Below are 24,550 nucleotides of genomic sequence, written 5' to 3' on the forward strand. Positions count from 1 at the left end.
CTCCATAGATAAGGGATCTTGTCTCAGTAATAAACACATGGGTTCTCCAGCATTATGGGCTGTAACCTCTATATCTTTATGGCTCCCTGCACAGGTCTGGGCATCTGCTCAAGAATGGGTCTCTGCTCAAGGAATAAGTGACTGAACTAGATTAGCCTTAGTTTGATGAGAAGGTCAGGATTCCAGTTCATCCAATAATGACAATACTAATACTAATAGCAGCTGACATTAACTGAGTTTTTCTGTGTACCAGCCACACAGCTAAACCCTTGGACTTATTATCTCATTAAATCTTCAAAACTACCATTTTTCAGATGAGAAAATTAAGGCTTAGAAGTTCACATTCCTAAGCTTTGCCCACAAGAGAATATATTTTTTAAATTTTATTGCTGAAAACATTTAAGAGGTTTGTTGGTTGGTTTCAGAGATCCCTCAGAGTCTCTGAAAACATGCATATATGTTCAAATACATGTTCATTTTTTCTCAGGAAAAGCTTTGTTGCTTTCATCAGATTCTTCAAGGGGTCATTCACAAACAAGGGAGGACCTCATCTCTGGCCTTAGGCAGAGGGGTCCAATTCCAGCCTGCACAGGGGGGCTCCCAGGAGTACACCACCTTCCTGTGATTGTCATCGTCACCTGCTCTCCATGGTGGGGGATACAAGGACACAAACCCTGGCAACAGCAATGCACAGTTAGCTAAACATTGCCTGCTCTGTACTTTGGACCAGCCAGAAATTCACATCTAAATTCTGAAACTAGATGTTGGCTTTTTTAAGATTCCTAATAAAATTGGCTTTCGAGGCTTACCTGTCTTAAACATATTTCCCCTCTGATTACTCAAGAGTGCTCTTATTTCCAGCTTTATACAGATAAACTCACCTACTCTTTCCCACCCACTGTGTCTCTCAATTCTTTAAAAAAAAAATTCATCTGGCCTGAAACACATTAAGAAGCGGGAGATTTCATCTCAGTGGAGAAGGCAATGGCACCCAACTCCAGTACTGCCTGGAAAATCTCATGGACGGAGGAGTGTGGTGCACTGCAGTTCATGGGGTCGTTAAGAGTCGGACACGACTGAGCGACTTCACTTTCACTTTTCACTTTCATGTATTGGAGAAGGAAATGGCAACCCACTCCAGTGTTCTTGCCTGGAGAATCCCAGGGACGGCGGAGCCTGGTGGGCTGCATAGTCCAGTCTATGGGGTCGCATAGAGTCAGACACGACTGAAGCGACTTAGCAGTAGCAGCAGTGACAACACTGGGGTAGCTTATGGCTCTGGAAGGATAAATTCTGCCTAACTTTCTGAATTCAAAGTGCCATCCATGCTTCATGTGGGCTGAGCTAACCTCTCAGGCACATCCTGGAAGACCCTGGAGACCCATCCCCGCAGTCCAGAATCCACAATGTTTCTCCCACCCAGAGAATCACAGCTCAGCAGTTTTCCCATCCTTTAAAAGGACTGAGTTTTCCTAGCCCTTTTAGCAGGAAGCTTTCATCAGTAGTAACCGTGGCAACAGATCAGAGAGGCTTCAAAAAGCCTGTCTGTATGTAATTAAGAAAAACGAGGACGCGGACGAGAGAGCAGGGAGCTTAGACAAGGAGACCCTGGCTCTGAGCCCTGCCAGCGCACTTCCTGAGGGCTTCTGAGGACGGATAAAGCAAATTTTCTTTTCTCTCTGGTTCCCTCTCCACTCCCCCTTTTAAAGTTTTGTGGTTTTTCTTTTTGCTGGTCTCAGTTGGCCTCCTTCCTAAGGATGTTGCTGGGGACCTGGTGCTAGACAAATTCTCTCTGCAGGGGGAGGACCCCAAACAGGGGGCTACAGCCTAGATGAGTAGGAAATGGCCCTGACATTTCCTTTAGGAAGATTTATTTGGAGGCCAACTCTGCTGTGGTCAGACTCTTTGTCCAGACACAGGAGGATCCAAGCTACCTACTTGCAGAAATGCGTCCTTGTCATCAGGACAGTGCAGGACTTGGGAACCATCATTGTTTTAGCTGCCCAGACACTGGGCCTGGCTTGCCTGTCCTGGAAGGGACCTCATAGGAAAAGGGTCAGGAGCGAAGCATTGCAGGGAGGCAATCTGAGCCTAGGGGCAGCTTTATTTCCTGGCACTTATTGTTATCTGGATTCATCTCCTTTATCTCTGTGTCCTTTATCTCTTTATTTCTCTATTCTTTTCTGTCACTCCCCACCCCCCCCCCCAACCTCATGTAAACTCCGTGGGAGCAGAAGCTCATCTGGTTTGCTTTATCCTATCTCCCAAGTGCCCACAATAGTGCAGGAGTATTTATTTAAAGAGTGAGTGAGTAAACAAATAAATAATGAATGGGGTTCTAGTAGTTGTTGGTGTCCCAGACCTGGGCCACCTCCACAAGGGTGTGCTGTGAACCCAGGCACCATGCTGGCTTCTGAGACCACAAGATAGGAGTTCAGGTTCTCCTGGCTGTCTGAGTCTGCTCTCCAGGGAGGGCCATTAAAGTCTGCTCCTGATCTTGGAAGGAAAGGATTCAGATTTATGTAGCCCTAGACTCAGCAACCATGGCTCCCAGAGACCCCCGTTCATGGCCCACAGATGCATGTACCCTGGAGTGCAGCCATGGATGAGACGTGCTTGCTTCATATGAAGGCTGTTTTAAATAAATAAATGTGAAAAATTCATCATTCATGGAAACCCACTGCTTTTCTTCTTGAATAGGAAGCAAACGAACAGACTTGGACAGAGTATCGACCAGGGTGGGTCTCCTCAGCTCCCAGGGATGCAGATGGATCAGGGATGGTTCAGTTTCTCTCCTGCCCCTTGTGTTTCACCAAAACCTCTACCCCTTGGGCTTCCCCAGTGGCTCAGTCTATAAAGAATCTGCCTGCAATGCAGGAGACCCGGGTTCAATTTCTGGGTCAGGAAGATCCCCTGGAGAAGGGAAAGGCTACCCACTCCAGTATTCTGGCCTAGAGAATTCAAGGACCGTATAGTCCATGGGGTTGCAAAGAGTCAGACACTACTAAGCGACTTTCACTTCACTCTACCAGTCAGGGGCACAACAGGGTCCTCCCTGCTCCTGCATGTTCCCTCAGCCCCACCGCAGAGCTTCTGTCTCATGCTGGAGAGGGGTGCACACGTGTGACCTACAGCCTTGAACACTGAGCAGAGGTCGAAAACTGGTAGAATGGGGCCTCCCCCAGGCAAAGTGCTGGGCATGGGAATCATAGAGACAAACCAGCTACCAGCCCCTGCTCACCAGGACAGCATAGTGTGGTGAGGATGCTTAGGAAGAGCCCATTGCAGTGTGATGGTGGATTCTGAGTTGTTGTTGTTCAGTTGCTAAATCATGTCTGACTCTTTGCAACTCCTGGACTGTAGCATGCCAGGCTTCCCTGTACCTCACCATCTCCTGGAATTTGTCCAAGTTCACATCCATTGAATTGGTGATGCCATCCGACCATCTCATCCTCTGCCTCCCTCTTCTCCTTTTGCCTTCAATCTTTCCCAGAATCAGGGTCTTTTCCAGTGAACTGGCTGTTCGCATCAGGTGGCCAAAGTATTGGAGCTTCAGTTTCAGCATCAGTTCTTCCAATGAGTATTCAGGGTTGATTTCCTTTAGGATTCACTGGTTTGATTTCCTTGCAGTCCAAGGGACTCTCAAGAGTCTTCTCCAATACCACAGTTCAAAAGCATCAATTCTTCGGCACTCAGCCTTCTTCATGGTCCAACCCTCACCTCCACAAGATTCTGAGTTACACAGCCAGAAATGGGCTTATGGAAGCCCAGAGGGGAGGTGTATGACTGTGAGCATCAGGGAAGTCTCCTAGTGAAATGTGCTGGATCTGGAAGGGTGAGCAAGAGTTCCTCAAGTAGATAGAAGGAGAAGAATTCTGGACAAAGGAGAGATGCGGAGGCTTAGGGATGTGAAGCGAGTTCGGTGGGCACAGGACAGGGCGGGAACTTCCTGTTGGTCACAGTATGACCCAGAGATGAAATCAAGAGCAGCAAGTCCGTATGGGAACTTCAAGGATGTGGAAAGAAGGGTAAACTTTTAAATAACTGGTATTTGAGCAGAGAATGATATGATCCCATGTACAGTTTGAAACTCACACCCTGGTGGATGAGAATAGATGGGAGATATGGAAAGCAATGTTGAAGGATTGATTAGAGTCTTTGCTTTAGGGAAGGAAAATTGGTGGAACCCATTTTTGTGAGGTGATGGAGATATAGAGGAAGGAAAAGATCCGAGGAAAGGAGATGCCACTGACGAACAGTGTGTTGGGTCCCCATGTTCTGGCCAGTGACCACACAGTATATTAGGAAGGTAAGGACCAAATTCTCTGGATTTGCCAAGTAGGGAACTCCACACACCACCCTACCCCTGTCCAAAAAAAAAAAATAATAATAATAATAAAGGCATGACAGAGGAGTGGGGGAGAAACCAGACTGCAGGTGGTTGAGCAGGGAGAGAGGAGAGCCTGTGTGATGTGTGACTCCACTTTGGGGAAGCTTGGCTGGAGAGTGAAGAGGGGACATTCAACATAAAGAAAGATATGCCAGGTGACCATGTTTGGGTTTTAAATGGCAATGACTTATGCAAATTTAAGTGGAGAAAGTAGAGTCAGAGGAGAGGATGAAGTTGAAGTTCAAGGACAAGAGGAGGTAACTGGAATCAGGGTGTGTGTGTGGGGGGGCCGTCTCCAAAGGATGGGAGGGGTGAATGGTCACTCTCCCTAACAGTACTGTCTCTGCCCCTTCGCCCAAGGCTGCTTTCTGTGTGGTAACCAGAGGATGCCACAGGATGCAGCAAGATAATATGGTTAAAGGATTTACCTCATGCCTGGCGTGGAACATACTTGGTGAAAGTAATTTTTATGACTATGAGAAACAGTGGCCTGTGGCTGAGGCTAGGCTGTCTGCTGTGACAATGAGTCAGACAGCAGTGGCATTCACCACGGGGAGCTTGTGGTCTGAGTCTCATCCGTCCGAGCAAACAGACAGGTCTAAGACAGGCACTGGCCAATATGGGCGTTAATGATAAATGTGGTGTGAGACAAGGCTGGCCACGTCCACCTAGGGCGATCCCCAATGCCTGCCCAGTACTAGCTGTGCACTGATTCCAAAAGAGGTGGATGTTTATCCCTGTCAGATGGGTGGGGAATTCTTGAATGCTATTTGCAAGACCTCAGTAAAAATGCTCCACAAATCCCGTCCTGTCACAAGCATGCATGAAAACCATGCTTTAGCTCAGGTCTAATGGGCTTTATATAGTACAGTACTGATTTTCTTTCATGTTTTAATAGAATCCAATTTAATATTTGCTTTCTGCTCTCTCTGCTTGCTGTTGACTGATTCAACACAGAATCCTTCCCTGGTGCCCCCCGACCTTGTTGTTATTCCCTCATTCTCTGTGTTGGCATTTGATTCCTGTCTCCAGCATGAACCGCTTTACACATGTCTCCGTTCAGCTGGCGACAGTCACGTGCGTGAATTCTGAATGCATTACTATCCAGAGCAGTGGCTCCCGCAGGCCTGCCATTCAGAAGAGGGGCTTCCAGGCAGAGTCTGTTTCCATCAGGTGGATACTGAGTATAAGCAGAGCCCATCCTGGGAACCAGAGGCTATGATCCATTCTGTTCTTGGGCAGGAGATTCTCCAACTGGATCTCAAAATGCTCAGGACTGCAGCTATGAATTTAGCAGCATTCTGCCCTCCTACTAGGAACCAAGCTTTCTAGAGTTTTGCAACAAGGCATCTCAGCCTTTGCAGGTGTGTGAACAGCAGCCATGGACCGAACTGTCCGGAGGAAAGAGGCTGCCCTCCTTGAGTCCCAGTGAGCCTGACTGATTTGTAGGAGAGACAGTCTGTTCGGATCTCTTGTTTTCCATGAATAGATCTGACCACCAATATTTGGAGTGCCGTATCAGCTTAAGACCAGCTCTGGTAGCTAGCAGAGTGTCTGGGACAAATCCCTATGCTCTTCTTGTACCGTGGGGTAAGAAATAGTGGCCATGTGAATCTCCTACCCAACATGGCTTCGTGCACCAAAGCTTGTACAATGTAAATATTCATTTCTCCAGGTGTTCTGGAAGCCCATCCTGCAGAGAAACACTCCCACTGCCATGCACATACCACATAGATCCCAGGTTGTGTGACACTGTATGCAAGATGCCTGAATATGTTGAGTCCTAGGAGAGGTCACTCCTGTCCTCCAACCCTTGAGTTCTCCACAAGTTAAGAAGAGACATGGAATCCAATAAGAGTCCAATATACATACATGTCACTGATGCTAAAGCTGCCTGGAGGAGGCAGCTTAGTCCTAAGAACAAAAGGGCTTGTATCCAAGATGTCCATCCTTCTCTCCCTTGGCAGACATGATTCAAAGAAGGAAAGCCTCACTGGGATGACTGAACGGGGAGCTGGCAACAGGTTGTCATCTCCATCTGTCATTTTTTCTCAGAAAGGATTGGGACATGGTTGTTTGGAGTTGAGGGAGGAGAGGAGATATGTGTATGTGAGGAGGGTGGGATCACACCAAAGAGGGATGGAGAGAAGCTGGCCAAGCTTCCACACAACCTCACTGGGCCTTTCTTTGTCTCCCTGCAGGTGTGCCATCAGGTCCCCGCAATGTCATCTCCATCGTCAATGAGACATCCATCATTCTGGAGTGGCACCCTCCTCGGGAGACGGGTGGGCGGGATGACGTGACCTATAATGTCATCTGTAAGAAGTGCCGGGCAGACCGCCGGAGCTGCTCCCGCTGTGACGACAATGTGGAGTTCGTGCCCAGGCAGCTGGGCCTGACCGAGTGTCGCGTCTCCATCAGCAGCCTGTGGGCCCATACCCCTTATACCTTTGACATCCAGGCCGTCAATGGGGTCTCCAGCAAGAGTCCCTTTCCCCCACAGCACGTCTCTGTCAACATCACCACAAACCAAGCTGGTAAGTCTGGAGGTGTCTGTGCCCCTTTTGTCTGTCTGTGGGGCTGACACGTTGCCACCTCTGTGCAGGAACAAAGCTGCAGCCACACTCAACCCGTTAGTCTGCCCCCAGGCCTCCTCCCAGCAGTGAAGGTATCGGGTGATGGGCATTTGAGACCATGGAGAGGTAGGGTTTCTCCTCTGAGAGTGAGCTGGATTCTGAGGGATTTTCCTGTGCCTGGTCACAGGAAAGATACAAAAGCAAAGATGTATATTCAGGCTGGCACAGGACCCAGTGCTCTGCACATTCAGCTAGGGCTCAAGGAACACCCTTGGAAGGATGGATGGACAGATGGATGGATGGGTAGGTGGGTGGATGGGCAGAAGCACTGTACAATCTTGAGAACACCAGTGTTGCTTTCTTAGAAAACCCAATGAAAGCAACTTCCCAGAAATCTTGTCAGTATTGCCTTCATAGATTATTTTTCAATTAAACCCATGTAATTCAAGAGTGCACTCTCCTTTACAGCGTGCTCAGATGAATGCTACACTGTTATAGAGACTTCAGACAGTTTATAATAGATCGATCCTGATGGCCAGTACATCCCTGTACTGCACAGCTCAGAATACATTTTCTTCTCTTCTCTATTTCCATGTCTTTTTCTCTTCTGACCTTTTCCTTTTATTACATTTTACACCTCTTGCAACAATACAGTTTTTAAAACCCATTTAATCAGTCCATTCATGTACTCACTCATTTATTTATTTATTCCCTCATTATTGAGACAGTTATTCAGCATCTACTGTGTGCCGAGCTGTGGATTAGACACTGTGAGGGATACAGTAACACTTGGACACCATTGTTCCTCCCATGAAATGCATTAACTGAAAAATTTCCAGGGCGTAGACACAAAGTGCAGAGCTGCAAGGTGGTGTATCCCAAGCATCATATGCTGTACTCATGCAGTAAATACCAAAGGAAATAGAGAAATGAGCAATATCCCCCCGGGGGGAAGGTTCAAGGCTGCAAAGGGGACGTTAAGATCACCTCTTATAGACAATGATGAGAATCATAGGCAGTGGACCATGATCTTACTTGGAATTATGGATTTTTCTCAATCAGCAAATTCTAAAAGGACAGCTTGTTAGTGGAATAGCAGGAGGTGAGCTCTCTCTCCTTCCACGTAGCTCCCAATTCTTGACCTCTTCTATCCTCCATCCTTTCTTCCTCATCGCCCCCTCCCCCCAGTCCTGAGACTTGTTCTGCCTCTTTTAATACCAGGCATCTTTGATGGCAGATGATTCTTGGGTTTAAGCTGTCAGAATGGAGAAGAAAAAAGGTGTCATCAGAGAGCATGGCTGTCCAGATGGCTGCGTTGTTGCTGAGAGCATGTGTGTGTTCGTGTGTGCGTGTTTGTATGTATGCGTGCAGTCACGTGTTTACATGCATACGTGTGTAGTGAGAAAATAAGAGTGGAAGTGTGGAAGCCTCCAGCTGGTGACCACAGCCCCAGTGCCATGGAGACAAAGGTTGTGACAGCCTGTCTTACCCAAAGAGAAGGAAATGGTAATTTCTGCATCATGATGAGCCTGTAACATGGGCAGCCTTTGTTAGCAGTATTTCCCTTGGAGAGTTTAAGGCAGAAAACTGGCTGAAATATTTTAGTGTCCCAGCTTCTGGGAATAATAATCCTGCCAGGCTGTCATGTTACGCTGGGCTTGGCTGTCTTTTCTCTCTCTAAGCATGTGTGAACAAACCTGCCACTTATATTGGTTTGCTTTGCTTTCTGCCCCTCCCTTCCCTTACCCTGCTATTCCCGAACCTGCCCATCTGCTTGTCTTGCCATCTGCACCTTCCCAGGCTGTGTGGGGCCAAGAGACCAGGGCTCCTACAAGGGACCCTGCATTACCAATGTTCAAAATGTTTATTTTTATCCTCAGCCATTGGCCCTTCCAGAAGCATTTCTCACGTCCTTTGTTCCCCCTCTGATGGGCCCTTCATTCTTAACTTTTCCTGACTTTGTAGTCCTGGCCCCACCATCACCATCCAATCAATGACTTCTCTTTGGGAATTCTGGAATTCGGGTGTCAGAAAGTTTATGATCGATGAGGTAAAGCTGCAACTGCTTCTTCATGGCATATGGTGATTATAAAATAAAGATCAGGTTAACCAGTGATTTCTTATCCATAGGATAAGAAAAAAATGTGCTGCTTTGGTGAATCCTCACATGAATGCAAATTATTTTCAACCAAAAGAGAATTTGTCTAAAAAGATGAGAACTTTTAAAATAAACACTTGAGCCTGTACCTCTGCAAGAGGACTTTAAGAACATGAATGGAAGCTCCAGATTTCATAAAAGGTGAAAGAGAGACTAATACCATCAAAAGATTCCTAGTGACTCACTCAGATCTGTTAAGGGATGAGGTAGATGAACCCCCGTATCACCAAGAAGTCATGACATTTCTGTCCCCTTTCCAGAGCACCCCAGAGCTCTTCCAGTCTGGCAAGATCCAGTTCATCCTCCCTATCCTCATCTCTGGGTGTATTGTGACCCCTTATCAGTACCTGTGGCTACATCTCTCCTACTATTTGGGTCATGAGTGATGGCTCAGATGGTAAAGAATCTACAGGAGAGCTGGGTTCGATCCCTGGGTTGGGAAGAAGGTTGGGAGAAGGGCTACCCACTCCAGTATTCTTGCCTGGAGAATTCCATGAACAGAGGAACCTCGTGGGCTACAGTCCATGGGGTTGCAAAGAGTCAGACACAACTGAGCAACTAACACTTTCACTTTCAGATAGATGGCAGGTAAAGAATTTGACCAGGAGTAGTCCTGGAGTCAATCACTAAGTCAACTGCTAAGAGTTCGTTGAGCATCTGTTCCCTTCCTGGAACAGCCCGAACTGAAATGACGGAAGACTACTAAGTGGGTCCTGATTAAGGAGTAGGTGAGTAATAGTTATTATTCATGTTTGTGTCTCTTTTGAGTTGACAGTTTTGGAATACATGGACTCATTTGATCTTCATAATTACTCTGTGGCTTGTGTGTTATTGTTCCCAATTTTTCCAATAAGGAAACAGAGACTTCAAATAGCTTGAGGAATCTAGGATTAGAAGAAGGGTCAGCAGGCCATCCATTCTGCCTCTGCCTTCAGCTTCCTGCCATGAAAGGTGGATGGTGCCTCTGGGCGCCCCATGTCACAGCTTACACACACAGAGGGGTTATCCAGAGCCAGACAATGCCATCCTGCTGAGGGGAGGGGACCTCAGTGTGCAACCTGGTTACCTTCCACAATTTTTTTCTGTGATACTGCACCATTAAAGGCTTCCTCTGCCTCTGGATGGAGATGTGAGATAGGTGTGCAATTGTTAAGGGGTGCAAATCATTCCCAAGGTGAGTTGGATCCTGACAATGGATGTTTGGGTCACATGAGGGAAGAGTTTGGACAAGTTGGCTGCAAGTATTTTGGACTTGATCTGAACATCATTATCTGTTTTTGGATACTGTGCACTCCTCTGGGGTGCTTCCTCCTTTGTTTAGGAGCTATGGATCACAGGTGGCTGGGTGAGCAATTCTTACTCTCCAGCGGAGTCAGGGTTTGTCATGCTGTTCTTTCTTGGGGCTTCCCAGGTACGCTGCATTGATGCTGCGTTGTGTCACTCTCAAAAGCCCTACCCAGTGGAGGCAGACAGCTCATGTTAGCTGATTTTTTTTGTACCTGACAAAAAGGGTTATGGTTGGCATCATTCTATCTGAGAAAGTCACCAATACACTTCTCTTGATCCTAAGGTTGTGATCTAAGGAGATTTTATAGTTATATTTTGGTCCATTGGATACACATTAGATATATTAATAGTTCTTCCATCATAAACAAGGATGGCTGGGAACACCAAAGGGTCTATTGAATCCTGAGATCCAGAGAGCCTTCATCTCCTCCTGTGATGACCCATCAGGTATATAGTCAGACTACTTGAGGATCTTGAATTACTTGGAGAGGATCAGGGTAGGATCCTCATTCAGCTCATAAACAGTGGCAGAGAACTACCATTTTTGAGAAACTCCAATGTGCCAAGGCCCTATCAAGTTCTTTATAAAAATGAGGTGGGTCAGATGAAGAAACTGGGTTCAGAGTGCTTTTGAAATTTGCTCAGCCTCTTACAGCCAGCAAATGATGTTTCTGGGTTTCATACTCAGGTTTGTAGCCATTTTATCCTCGGACAAATCAAAAATCGCATTATGGTGAGCCGTGTAAGTTGTAAGCTCCCTCTAAGCTATTGCCACATAGCTGGGCCACTTTAGCTGTCAAAAAAATGTCCATCATCTTTGGTCAGGGTTGGTCATGAATTATGCAGGCTTAGATTTACGTGAGGTCTTTAGGGATGCAGCCTTGCACTGAATACAGATGCCTTGAGTTTAAAATAGACCAGATCAGGTAGAACTCTCTCTCTTGCAGTGGCCCAGCGATCTGCAGAGAGGTTGTTATCACCACTAACTCCTGCAGTCACTCTCTGGCACCTGGCCCCAGGTTCAGAGTGATGGCTGGATCATCCAGCTGTCAGACAGAATTAAAGTGAATGACAAACTTTACTTATCTTTTCTGCCAACTAGACTCAGAGTGTCAGAGTTGGGGACGAGGACCTTGGAGGAAATGTTGGAAAAAATGAGACAAACCAGACCAGCACATCCATAAAATCAACTCGTAGTGTGGTAAAATAAAGTCAGTAAATTTGGGAGCATCTAAGCCAGAGAGAGCACACTCAAAAGACCCATGAGGCCAGGAAGGTAATGGAGAGGAGCCACCCAGGGCCAGACAGGAGGGAGGGGTGGGGGCCACAGGGAACTGACAGGGAGAAAGGAGCAGCCCCTACTCAGCTCCAGCAAGTGGTGCCATACCCAGTGCTGCCAGATCCTAGAAACTGAAAATCCAGATTAAAAATGTTGACAAGTAACTAGAAAATCTTAAAACACCTGAGAGGCAAGCAAATCCAATTCTGGATCTGACATTTTGGCTGTGACTTGCCCATAGACTCAAAGAGCTAATCTGATTTACTCAGGCCTAAATGGTGAGTGTGCTGTGATGTACCATCTCATCCCACCACGGGGCAGTCACCTTCCCTGATTCCTGGGCTCATGGTGGTGGCTGTGCAGTGGGCGGGGAGTCCTGGGCTTGGTCCCTCTCTCTGCTCCTCATGTGACTCACCCAAATCCGTTGAATTGCCATGATCCCTCCTTTCTCCCCAGTAAGATGGGAGTAATGACACCTGCGTCCTAGTGCTGTGTGACGAGCAAATGACCCGGGATAGAAAATCACTTTGCAAACCGTGTGATGGACTGGGAGATGAGCATGATTTCTGAGAATGTATCCTGAGCCAGACAGCAATTTTCTGGGCCTTTTTCCCTGAGTTTTCTCTTTCCAAAGCCCTGAGTCCCTTTGTTTGGGACTGATGTCATCTAGATAAGATAAATGACAGATGTCAGTGTGGCCATTCTTCACGAAAGGAGTAGGTACCAGAAAGGCGAGCAGGGAAATCTGTGTCCCAGGGGGCTAATGGAGAGGGTGAGGATAGAATGGGATGTGTGTGCCCAAAACGGGCTCCTTCTATGGCTCTGAGGAGCCCTGTCTCTCCTCATTGTGTTTGGAGAAGCAGCACTTTTCCCTTGTACTACGCATCAGCAGCATTTCTATCTGACATTTATTTTACACACAGTTCATATATGGCCTGCTGTGCTGACTGCATGTAAAATACTAACATATCCCCTGAGCCTGCAACACAGACACAAGCCGTTACTTAATTTTATTTAAAAAATTCTATACCACTCTGTCAATCGCCACAAGCCCCTAGTTTGTCCATCTTAAGGCATTTTTGAAGTTCCCAAACAATTAAAGACACTCAGAGATGCTACTTTTCCCATACATGAATTACCCAGCCCACCAATTCCTCTGAACATATCACCTAATTTGCATTATTCCTTGGTTAAATATAGTATTTGCATGCATAAAGAATAATCTTTGAATATGAAAAGGAATTTTATGATATTGCAATATAGTGAGCTCTTTGGAGGAAAGATATTATGTAAATCTCAAAATTAAATATTAAAACAATATTACACTGCTGCCTGTGAAAATTTAGAGTGTTACGATCCATATGGTGAATCTAGTCTGTTTTTAAGGGCTGGTCTCATTGGAAATTAGCAGGTGAAATTTGCTCCAGAGCAGAGAGAAGATTGAGTTGGAACTTCAAAAAGATGGGAATGACTTTAAGGAAAACTTTCATTGAGGTTAATAAGGAAAAGTTTTTTAAAAACCTAAAGTCAATGAAAATTTCACTGTTCTCAATTCAATTTCATAGTTCATTTCATTGCTTTCCTATCATAAAAAGGTTGTTTTTATTGTTTCTGAAGCCCTGGTATTGAGAAGGAACTTCCAAGCAGCCTCAGAGAGGTCCTGCCATTAGCAAATAGGGTTTCTTGTCTTTTGAACTGAGCAGGTCAGCATGTAGCATTGCCCTTGACCAAAGTCATGAGCTTCTACTACTGGCAGCCTTAGGTTCTGCACTAGATGGTGATCTCTGCAGAGAACCAGACTTCCCACCCTACCCCAGCTTCATGAGAGAAGGACCTCACAGCACTAGGCATAAAGTGTTGATAAATATTTGCCACGCTTCTTTAGTCCCTGCATACGACATATGTTTGGTTGATGGGTAGTGATCGTAATATGTCCTGGTGATCCACAGGTGGGCAAGTGATCCTTCCAGGTCAGCAGGGAGCTAGGTGTCTTCCTCCCCTATAGATCCTAGAGGGAAAATGTAAGGGACTGATCGTAGGGTATTACCAGGAGCCCCAGTGCTCTCAAAGGAACATAGTGAGATTCAACCACGTTCAGAGGGGGATTTGTTTGTTTGTTTAAGCGTGTTACCTTTGGAAGTGTACTCACCACAGTCTTTGCGATTGCCTTCCACTTGCCGATTGCTTGTCTTCTGCTTCTAGGGGCTCTCATTCACTGACTCGACAAATATTTATTGAGGTCTTCTGTGTGTCATTCATGGTTCCAGGCACAAAGGAGACAGGAACAAACAGCACAGACAAGAGTCTGTGTCTTGGGGAGCTCATGTTCTGGTCCCCAGCATTCATTGAAACTGGGCTCAGAGGCCCAGAAGGGCACTGAGGGGGATCCCAGCTGGGCTCTGGGTTCCACAGCCTGCTAAAGTGCCAGCTCACACTTGGTGAAAGTTAGGATGTGATCACATGTTGCTGCTCGAGAGCTTTCAATCTGGGGAGGTTGTTGCCACACTGTGTGTGCACTCAGTTGCTCAGTCGTGTCCGACTCTGCAGCCCCAGGGACTGTATCCTGCCAGGCTCCTCTGTCCATGGTATTCTCCAGACAAGAATACTGGGATGGGGTGCCATTGCCTTCTTCAGGGGCTCTTCCCGACCCAGGAATCAAATCCGCATGTCTTGCATCTCCAGCATTGGTAGGTAGATTCTTTAGCACTAGCACCATCTGGGAAGCCCACACAGAGATAATACTGGGTGGGATATTATATTATTCATTATCCGACCAATTGGAACTTCTTGTGGACAGATTTCACGTGCTGGGACACTTGGTGGTTGGGCATAGGTATGCTCCCCGTTCCAGTCCTGAGCAGTGCCTAGGGATGCTGCTAACAGCTTGAGAACAGCTGCGTTGCTCTGAGGGTGACTGGAGGGCCCCATGGGCCCCGAGGACCTATTTGCTCATTTTACTAGCTCTTGGGCCAAGCGCTCTAGGTACAGAGTTTGTTAGGTGAAAAGGAGATGGCTGGCAGTGAACTGTAGTAAGTTCCTCCCCTATTCAAAGTCCAAATGAGATTGTTTTCACCCTCTTTACAGAGGGAGCCTCCAGTTGGATCAGGAGATAGTTTCTGTCTGCTTTGTAGCCCAGGCAAAGGAGGTAGCCCAGGCAAATGAGCCTGCTCCTTGCTCCTCTGGCAAATGTCAGTTCCATGAACAGACTGTTATCTCCAGGAGAGTTGGGTCCTATATCCATCTGTGGGGCTATGATTCCCCCGTGTCTAGCTAGGTGCCTGAAATAATAGCTTTTGAGCAATGTTCATTGAATGAATTAATAAATTATCAAATGAATGTATGAATGGATGCCTCAGTCATTCTTAAATTCATCTCAGGCATCAACAAATGGTGTAGCTTGCATTCTCTCTGTGGTCTTTCCTTCCTCTGGCATCTCTGGGCAGGCACTATGATTAGAGTTGAGACCACACATTCTCTCAGATGTTGCTAAGACCTGGACTTCCTGGGTGCTATGTTCTTCCAAAACACAGCCGTGTGTGGGAGACACTCAGCCACGCTGAGGGGGTTGGACTGCCCCCTCCCCTACAGGCAGGGCCCCAGCTGCTCCAGCAGGCACCAGCGGGGATGTCAGGGTGGCATTCCAGGGCTGCTGTCTGTCCACCTGCACGCCAGCTCTGCGCCTATCATTTTCACAGCACTATCCATGTTAAACAGGCAGAAGCACCAGGGGTTTTTGAATGCAGCAATTAACAAAACAGTAATCAAGCTAAGTGTTTAATTTCAGAAAATTAACATCTTCTCTGAGCGGATATGAAAGATGGGGAAAAAAGACACATTAAGTATTCTGGGTAAATAAAGGCAATGCTGGACCCCAGATTTTTTCTTGTGCAAGGGGCACTTTCTGCCAGCATCCCAGGCCTGGGGCTCAGTTTCCTCAGAGAGCTGAGCTGCAGGGCAACATCAGCTGTAGTATTGAGCCCTGGAGATTTAAATATGTGCTTGTGTTTCTTCCTTTCTGTCTTTTTTCCTGGACACAACAAATGCTTTCTGTATCCAGAAAAGCTCAGGGGAACAAGCACCCATTCATGACCCTGTGAGCACCACAGAAAATCCCCATGCACGTGTTGTCATCTGAGCTGTACTAGTTGTAAGGACAACGCATGAGTTCTTAGATGTGCACGAGTTGTTTGTGTACGTGGACTGTATTTCTCCTGATGGACCAGGGCTCCTAAGGGAAAAGACCAGGTCTCACGGCTCCAGTAATCCCTGTACTTCTAAGCAGTGTCCCGTGTCCCAGGAAGTCCTCTTGGGCCTATCATAATGTTCACAGTTTGGTGGCGTTTCCTGACCCAGTGGGCTGCCATTTGTTCGCAGGAATGGGTTTGCATTTGGGGAGGGAAGCTTATGAGGAGCTGGGTATTGGGGGTGCTGGGTGGAGACAGGGCCTTCTGGTGTCTGATGGCTCATCTGATGCCCTAAAAGGGGAAGAAGACAAGGAAGGCAAGGAAGGAGGCCTTGAAGGGTCACTGAGGTTCAAGGCTGAGATAGGTAGCCCCAAGGCTCCGAGGAGGTGCTGCAGCTCAGCAGGGAGACAGGCTCCAGGAGGCTGAGTGGGTGCCGCCTGAGGGAACAGAGGGGAACTGAGTTCTCATAAGCCCACGGCTCCCCAGGGAGGGCCCTGGAAGTCTGGCTCAGTGAGCAGCTTTTCTATGGGCTCCTCAGGCAGCCTACATGGAAATCAAAGGAACCAAAGCAGGAGAATGAAGGGCTGATTTGCAAATATGTGGGAGATGCAAAGGGGCTCCCAGAAGTGCACAGGGATGGTGGGCTGGGTTCTGCACCTGTGTCACTTGTGGAGATTCTGAGTGCCCAAGCAGAGGTATTATTTATGCAGTTGGACATTCAGTCTTCTATTTTCTCTGTAGGTGGGAGATAAGCTTGGTTGCTGAGAATGAGAGAGGAGGCTTTGGGGTTGAAGGAGAATGAAAAATGTTAGGCAGTGCACTACAGAGAAGGGGAGATGGAATTGACCAGAGAAATTCAGCATTTCTAGAAAGTATTTTGAAGGCTCATTTGAAGTTTGTGATCTTCCACTTACAAAGCTGCCCATTTGCCCTGTTGTGTGGCTTTCTCAGCAGAACCTGGCTGCTCAGAGCAGGCCCTATAGAAGGAGGATGGTGGGTCTCTCTCAGGTTGAGTTTTCCTGGTTGTATGCTATGGAAAGATGAAGGCAACTCACGCCTGTTGCTTAGGGGAGTATTGTCAATTACACTATTGCAAAATGGAACCCAAGCTGGATGAAGCAGGATACAAATTAGGATAGGGCTATGCAGAACCAGTTAAGGCTGTGTGGGGGTGGGGTGGGGCTGAGGGTGTGGGGGTGGAGTTATTAGAGGTTGCCCCACGTGGGCAGGATGCTTGCATTCAAAAAGTATACTTGATGTGTGGCTTTGAAATTGGAGCAACTTCAGGCTAGGCCAGGTCCAAGTGGATGTCAGGAAGGGGCAGATTTGGAGGAGTTGTGGGGGTTGGGGAGTGAGTGTGCGCTGTTCAGGTGGACCTTGGAGTTACCTACAGGAGGGCGAGGCACAGACTGGGAAAATGACGGAGAGGGAAGCCCAAGGCTTCAGTGAGTCAGGGAGTGATGTGGGAGCATCACTCGGGGAGCAGCGGTTCAGCCCAAGGGCATTTGTGCAGAGGGTGCAGGTGGATGGGGCACAAGGGGGACACGGCCCACCTCCTGACCCTGAGATGTGCTGGGCATGAAGTCATAACCACCATGCAGGGGAAAGCCACAGGATGGAGGGGTCTGCAGGGGAGCTACTGTTCCCTAAGGAAGACATGGAGGGAATGTTCTGGAAAGAGCTTGGTGGAGGCCATGGGGAGTTTTCTGGTTCTTGAGCAGTCATTTGGAGGGCCCAGGGCAGAGGTGTGCAGGGCGGTGAAGGAGGAAGTCAAGGTCAAGGGGATGGAGGCTCTGAACATGGTGGGGATGGGGTGTAGGGATGGCTCACCGCTGGGCAGTGCCCATGGAATCCTGCCTGCAGGGGACCTCTTGGCCCTGAGGCCAGAAGACTTTGACCTCCAGGCCCAGGGAGGAGAGTCACAGCGGCTGCAGGCATGGCTCCCCTCTCTGGTGTCAGTGTGGTGATGACAGGTGGTGGCGGTAGGTGCCCTGCTGCAGGTGTGTGGGTGAGAATCAGGGAGTAAGGGGGCACACGGGGCGTCATCTGCTCTCCCCTGCGGCCACTTTGGTGCCTCCTGTGATCAAGCATTCAGCAAATCAGGGCTACCATCGCTCTGGTCCCACAGGACAAAGGCTGACAGGTCTGTGGGAGGTGGAGCTGAGCGGCCTGCCCCAGCCGCCCTACAAGCCCCCCTGGGGCCCCTGCCTAGGATGGCCATCACCTGACAAGGACCCCCCCATCACTCACACTTCCCTTCACAGCCTCCTGCTGCCATGGGGCACAGCATTCAGGGTCACTTCCTTTTACCAGCGTAACTTCTGGTTGCCCTAGGAGAGAGAAATTGTCAGGAGGGGTGACCCAGCAGGCAGAGCAGCCCCAGGACACACTCACTAGGATATCTCACCCTCCTAGCATAGGGATCTGCGCATGTCCACCTCTGTGGAACCCCTGACCTCTGCAACCATGAATTCTGTGACCCTCCCCATGCTGTGCATCCTCCAGGGGTTCTGAAGATGCTAGGCGCTTGAGTATATGGGGAGGGGAGAGAGAGGCTGTCTCAGGGGCAGGAACCATGCTGTTTCAGACTCTGCTGTAGCTTGCTAGGGACAAGGAAGTCGGCTTTCTCTCTCCCTCAGTGCTATAATCCGTAAATTGTAAGAATTGACAGAAAACTGAATAACCCCAGATGTCCTTTTAAAATGTAACATTCTGATTTCTAGACAAACAGTTTTCAAAGTTGAGCTTGCACCAGAATCCCCTGGAGGGCTTGTTAAAACACAGTTGCTGGGCTCCACCTGCAGGGTTTCTGATTCAGGAGGTCTGGGGTGGGGCTCAAGATGCCGCATTTCTTCCCAGTGCTCAGGTGATGCTGATCTGGGAATACATTTGAGAACTAGCAGGTAGATGATTCCAGGAGAGAACTAGAGAATTATCTGGTAATTTCAGATAATTACCTAGGAGGTAATTATCAGAAACAAAGGCCTCTGCTGTAAACCCACACCCCTAGAGCAGGCCCCAGGCCCCAGCCCCCACGGTCACATGCTCCCTTGGCTTAGAACCAAACTCTCAGTGGATGGACTGGTGAAGGAGGTGCCTCCCTGTGGGTGTGGGGCTGACTCAGACACCCAGGCTGCAAGCCGTCACCTTCTCCCCCACTCACCCTTGGTTGAGCCCGTGATGAGACTCAGGCAATACTCTACAACAGCATAGACGTGATGCCACCCACTCAGAGCAGTCCTCTGTCCCCAGGAGACTCAAGGTACAGAGGGAGATTGGAACGGATTGTCTGGGTCATCTCAAGGCAGAGCCCAGAGTGAAAGCAAAGATGCCAATGTCCACATTAGGGAAAAACAATTAGAAAAATAATGAATTCTGCTTTTGTATTCATACCCAGTCTCCAAACTAATTGCTTATTTGTTTAATCTAGTTTGACCAGAAATGTTACTGCACCAAAAATATTTAATGAGTCAGGCTTCCTAATGTAAAATTCAAGCATATTTGTGCAATGAAATGAGTTTTCATCAACAGAAGAGGAACCTGTTATCTAAGCATTACCTTCTCAGCAAAACTCTCTCCTAGAATAGGGATATCAGAAGAAACACAATTCCTCTATACACAGTTCATCACTTGCACAATTCTTCTGTGTGCAAATTATTCTTCTTTGTCATCAGTACTATTGGGTCTGATGGCTTTAGCTGACATTTATAGATTTGGGGTTTTTTCTAAGGGTGTGTTTCATATAAAGAAAAAGATAACCTACCACTCTCAATTCCTCAGGTCCAACCTTATCACTAATGCCTTTTAGGAACTCACAAAAGTTAATCTGAGGTCTCAAGGGGACTGATGGAGGCTGCCCAGCAGTTTTGGTTCCCTCCACAAACCCTTTAGAGTCTGGGCGGAGGAGATAGAAAATGGGCTGGCCTCAAGGTTCTGGGACCCCTGTTTTTGGATCTCCCAGAGCAGCACTGCATGGGTCTGTTTCACACTTTATGCTTCAGGGAATCTTTTCTTGAGAGAAAGAATTCCACAGTTTAAAAAGAAAAGAAGTTAGAAAACTGTGCATGTTAGGGTAACATTTCAGCTGGAACATTCCAGCGAGATGGGAACGGCCCCACCCTCCCCAGTTCCTGCCTCTGTGATCTCGAAGCACTCCTGTCCCCATTCCCCTGGAACCGCTATACTCAGCCCCACTCCATATTCCTTCCCAGGTACAGGCTGCAGAATCACAATTCTGCCTCCCCACCCCACATCTTTCTCCTTTAAAGGTTATTGTCCAAGTTTGGCCTTTAAACCTGTGATTTTGACCCCTTTTACTTCTAGTGCCTTTGGAGAAGAGCCCCTGATCATTCCAGTAAAGGCAAACTTTTACTGAGCATCTGTTACGTGCTAACACAGTGGGAGGAGGGTTAAAAACAAGACCTCTGCCCTGAAGAATTTACTCCAGTGATGGAGAGCAGAGCTGATCACCTGGAAAGTTAGGTCCCAGTGCACTGTGTCCCAAGGTGGTAATTACAGCCCAATGAGTATTATTAAAAATAAGGACTTTGAGTTGGAAGGAAGGAAGGGACACTCTGGTGGGTGTGATCTGACACAGCTAAGCCAGGGCAGTGAGTGGCGTGATCTGGGCCTTGGTGGGGTTATGAAGAGAGGTGGGCAGAGGGGGTGGTTCTGCAGGCAGAGATCCCCGAAGCTGTTATTGCTGGGCTGTTTCCTTGGATGGAAGAGTGGGAGGCAGCCTGGACTGGCTAGACGCTGTCACATTGTGAAATGTTAGAGATCTCTTTCCAGTGGGGAGCCAATGAATGTTTTGGAGCATCAAGGAAGTAGGTAAAATGAGCTTTGGGAGGGTTAATCTGGCTGTACTATAATATGAAGAGGCCCAGAGGGAGACAAGGATCAGGGACAGGATGTTACGTGTCAGTCAATGTGGGTGACCAGACCAGAAGAAATGTGGGCACAGAGCCAAGGGACTGTCCATGACTCCTGGGCCTGACTCACCACCAGATGGTTGGGTCCATCCCCTCCCCACAGTCATGAGCTCTCCTTGTCCTCAAGGACAGGCACCCCATCGTTTATTTCCTAGATTACTTCCCAGCAAAACTGCAGGTCATCCCGAGATGCTACAGGAAACCATCTTTCTTCCGGAGCATTTGTCACACCAACCTCCGGGGAACCCTGCTCTTAGCCTTCCTGTTCTCTAAGCCCATTCTTATTCATCGCTCCACTCTGACTGGGTTGACATGTTTATTTATCCCCTCAAAGATATTTATCATACAAATACCCAAGGCCTGTCACGGAGTTGTGCTTTTCACATTTACCTTGAGGACCTATGCCCACGGATTGATTTGCATCTGTGAACAGTGGTGGACCCAGAAGGAGACTTTGGGCTGGTTGCCAAGTCCCCTGTGTTAGCAGACTGGATCAAGTTGGAAGAAGCAATGGACCACACAGGGCACATCCTCGGAACATTTGAAAACCTCATAACATCAGGGTTAATATTCCTATTTTATAGTTGAAGAATTAAAGGTCCGAAGAAGTTAAGTAACCTTAACCCATGACCACACAGTAAGCAGATGGCAAAGCCAGAATAGGAGCCCCCTCTCTCTGTAGCATCTCTAGGGCCCCGAGCATGGCCCGTCTGCATTTTTGCTAACTGCTACTGGTCTGGGCTGGGACTTTGCCTCCTTACCATTCCTCACCACCCTCTTTATCTTCCTCACAGCTGGGGTCTATGGTGTATTGCAGGTGATTAGTCTAGGGATGATTGAGCTGGGAAATGCTACTCTAGAACGAGTAAGAGGGGTTAGTATTACCATGTGACCCAGCAGTTCCACTCCTTGGCGTGTATTCAAGAGAAATGCAAATATAGGTCCACACAGAAATTTACACATGACTGTTCTTAGCAACATTATTCACAATAGTCAAAATATGGAAACAACCCAAATGTTCATCAAATGATGGATATTTGTCCTAGAAACAGCAATGCCCACGATGGTAGAAGCGGTGATAAACCACCTCAGGTGGACACTGTTCAGCCAGGGGCAGCTGTATCACTCTGAAGGGTCACTCTGAGGACCACCACCCACCGTGCAAACATTTCTTCATGGAAGGACTGAGGAAAGCTGCACCAGCCAGCCCAGCATGAGTTATTGTGAGGGAGGCAATGGACTCTCCTATCCATGGGCCTCCTTGAGAAGTTCAGATAGGAGAACCCCTAACTGAAGAGGCCCTGTGTCTTCCAGGACATTTGCTAAGCTTGTTACCTGAGGCCAAGCAGAGGGGACTCGGCAGTGACCCTCTAGGGCCTCACAGCAAAGCTTCCCCTGGCATGTTTTCTACCTGCAGAAGAAACACTGTTTTCCCCTTTAGATGAGATTTGCTGAACTCTGAAAATTCAAGTTCCATATTTTCATAACCTCTTCAAACATCTCACTCCAACTGTTGTTGTTGTTCAGTTGCTAAGTCATGTCTGACTCTTTGAGACCCCATGGACAGCAGCATGCCAGCCTTCCCTGTCCTTCACTGGCCTAGAGTTTGCTCAAACTCATGCCCATTGAGTTGATGATGCCATCCAACCATCTCATCCTCTGTCACCCCCTTCTCCTCCTGCCCTCTATCTTTCCCACCAACAGGGTCCTTTCCAATGAGTTGGCTCTTCACATCTGGTGGCCAAAGTAGTAGAGTTTCAGTTCCAGCATCAGTCCTTCCAATGAACATTTAGGGTTGATATAATAGATCAGCTTAATTTTAAATGCATGCATGTTTGCTATTATTTTTCTTCAAAACTACTGATAAATACTTTAGTTATCTTAAATAAAATATTTTAACATCATTTATTATATCCCCAAATGGATTATGGTGATAACTGTTGAAAGAATTCTTTGGACATAAAAGTCAATGAAGACATTAGGAAGTAATTTTTAATAAGGAAAGATAATGCTTTAGAACTTAGTAATTGTCCTAAGGAAAAAAATTATCAATCTATTCTCGCATTTGGAATCTGAGATGCTTAATCATTGGGAGAAAACTGCCCCTTATTTTCTCAAATCAAAAATAAGGAGTAAGAGAAAACGTTGAACATGACTAGAGTCTCTAACTCGATTAAAAGGTCAAGCAAGGAATATTTTAAACATAAAATGTTTGGTCCAGGGGAACCCAAGATAGGAAATCAGGCTCCACAGTAAGACTCCATGGTCCAGATTTGGGGTTATTAAATTCCAGACAGAATCACGCCACCCTCCCAAGACCCAGCCAGAGTCTCAGAGGGGTGCAGGCCCTCCAATCTCTGTTCGAGCCCTTCTTTACAAATGGAGGACTGGTGGGTGGTCCGCCTGGCGTCATCCATGATGCCTCTGGCAGTGACCTGTGACCAGCTGGGGCTGACACTTGTCCCATGTCACATATGAGTTCTTTCATAACTTGCAACTGGGACCATCCCATCCCTGCAATTTATCCACATCTCATTTGCCAGTTCAGGCAGGAACATTCTGTGCGCTCTCGCTGCTGAATGTGATAACCAGCTTAGATCTGTCTGCTTCAAAAGCAGTTTGGGAGGAAGGGCTCCCTGAGGTCTTCCTTCACAACAACAGAGACAAAGGACTCAGCCCACCTGCCTTTGCATTTTCTCCATCCCTGAGCCCCTGGACCGATGATGTTCAAGTCTCTTCCTGCTTCTGACACAGTTAAAGGGCCTTTTATTATTGACTCTAGACATGCATTCAGACACTCCTGGTTCTGATTCTGTTTGGACCCTCACACAGATTTTCCTGAGTGCCTGACGGGACGCTTGTCATTGCTTCCCCACTCTCTTCTTTGGATCCTGGCCTCCTGTTGGGTTGGCCTCTTTATTTCACTGAGAAGAAGTTCAGGGCAATTTTGAGTATGTTTGGATTTTTTGAGCACTGTCTCTTTAGGCCAAACTTATCTTTCTTTTTTTAAATTTCAATTGTATTGAAGTGTAGTTGATCTACAGTGTTGTGTTAATTTCTGCTGTACAGCAAAATGACTCAGTATGGCTTCCCTGATAGCTCAGTTGGTAAAGAATCCACCTGCAATGCAGGAGACCCCGGTTCAATTTCTGGGTCAGGAAGATCCGCTGGAGAAGGGATAGGCTACCCACTCTAGTGTTCTTGGGCTTCCCTTGTGGCTCAGCTGCTAAAGAATCTGCCTGCAATGTGGGAGACCTGGGTTTGATTCATGGGTTGGGAAGATCCCCTGGAAAAGAGAAAGCCTATCCACTCCAGTATTCTGGCCTAGAGAATTACATAGACTGTATAGTCCATGGGGTTGCAAAGAGCTGGACACGACTGAGCAACTTTCACTTTCATGCATATATATATATATTCTTTTTTATAATGATTTATCACAAAATATTGAATATAATTCCTTGTGTTATACAGTAGGACCTTGTTGTTTCTCCAGCCTATATGTAATCATTCATAGCTACTAATCCCAAACTCCCGGTTTATCCCTGCCCAGCGCTCTTCCCCCTTGCCAACCACCAATCTGGTTTCTGTGTCTGCAAACACATCTTTCTTGATCAGTAACTTCTTTCCAAATAGCTCCTAAATTGATTCTTTGTCCTTTCCTTTTTCTAAAGAAAGGTCTATATTTGTTTACTTGCTAAATTTTAATAATTTTCATTTCTTTCTCTCTGTAGAATATTTAGTTTAG

General features: G+C 47.3%; 1 protein-coding gene across 1 annotated transcript in view; it reads left to right on the plus strand.

The window, feature by feature from the left end:
• The window catches only part of EPHB1 (EPH receptor B1), a 455,697-nt gene that overhangs the window by 318,139 nt on the left and 113,008 nt on the right, over positions 1–24,550 (plus strand). The window contains exon 5 of the mRNA XM_040233096.1: positions 6,592–6,927. Coding sequence (XP_040089030.1) covers positions 6,592–6,927 — 336 coding nt within the window. The remainder of the gene's footprint in view (positions 1–6,591; positions 6,928–24,550) is intronic.

The sequence above is a fragment of the Oryx dammah genome, unplaced genomic scaffold (genome assembly GCF_014754425.2).
Source record: "Oryx dammah isolate SB20612 unplaced genomic scaffold, SCBI_Odam_1.1 HiC_scaffold_2, whole genome shotgun sequence".
NCBI classification, from domain to species: Eukaryota; Metazoa; Chordata; class Mammalia; order Artiodactyla; family Bovidae; genus Oryx; species Oryx dammah.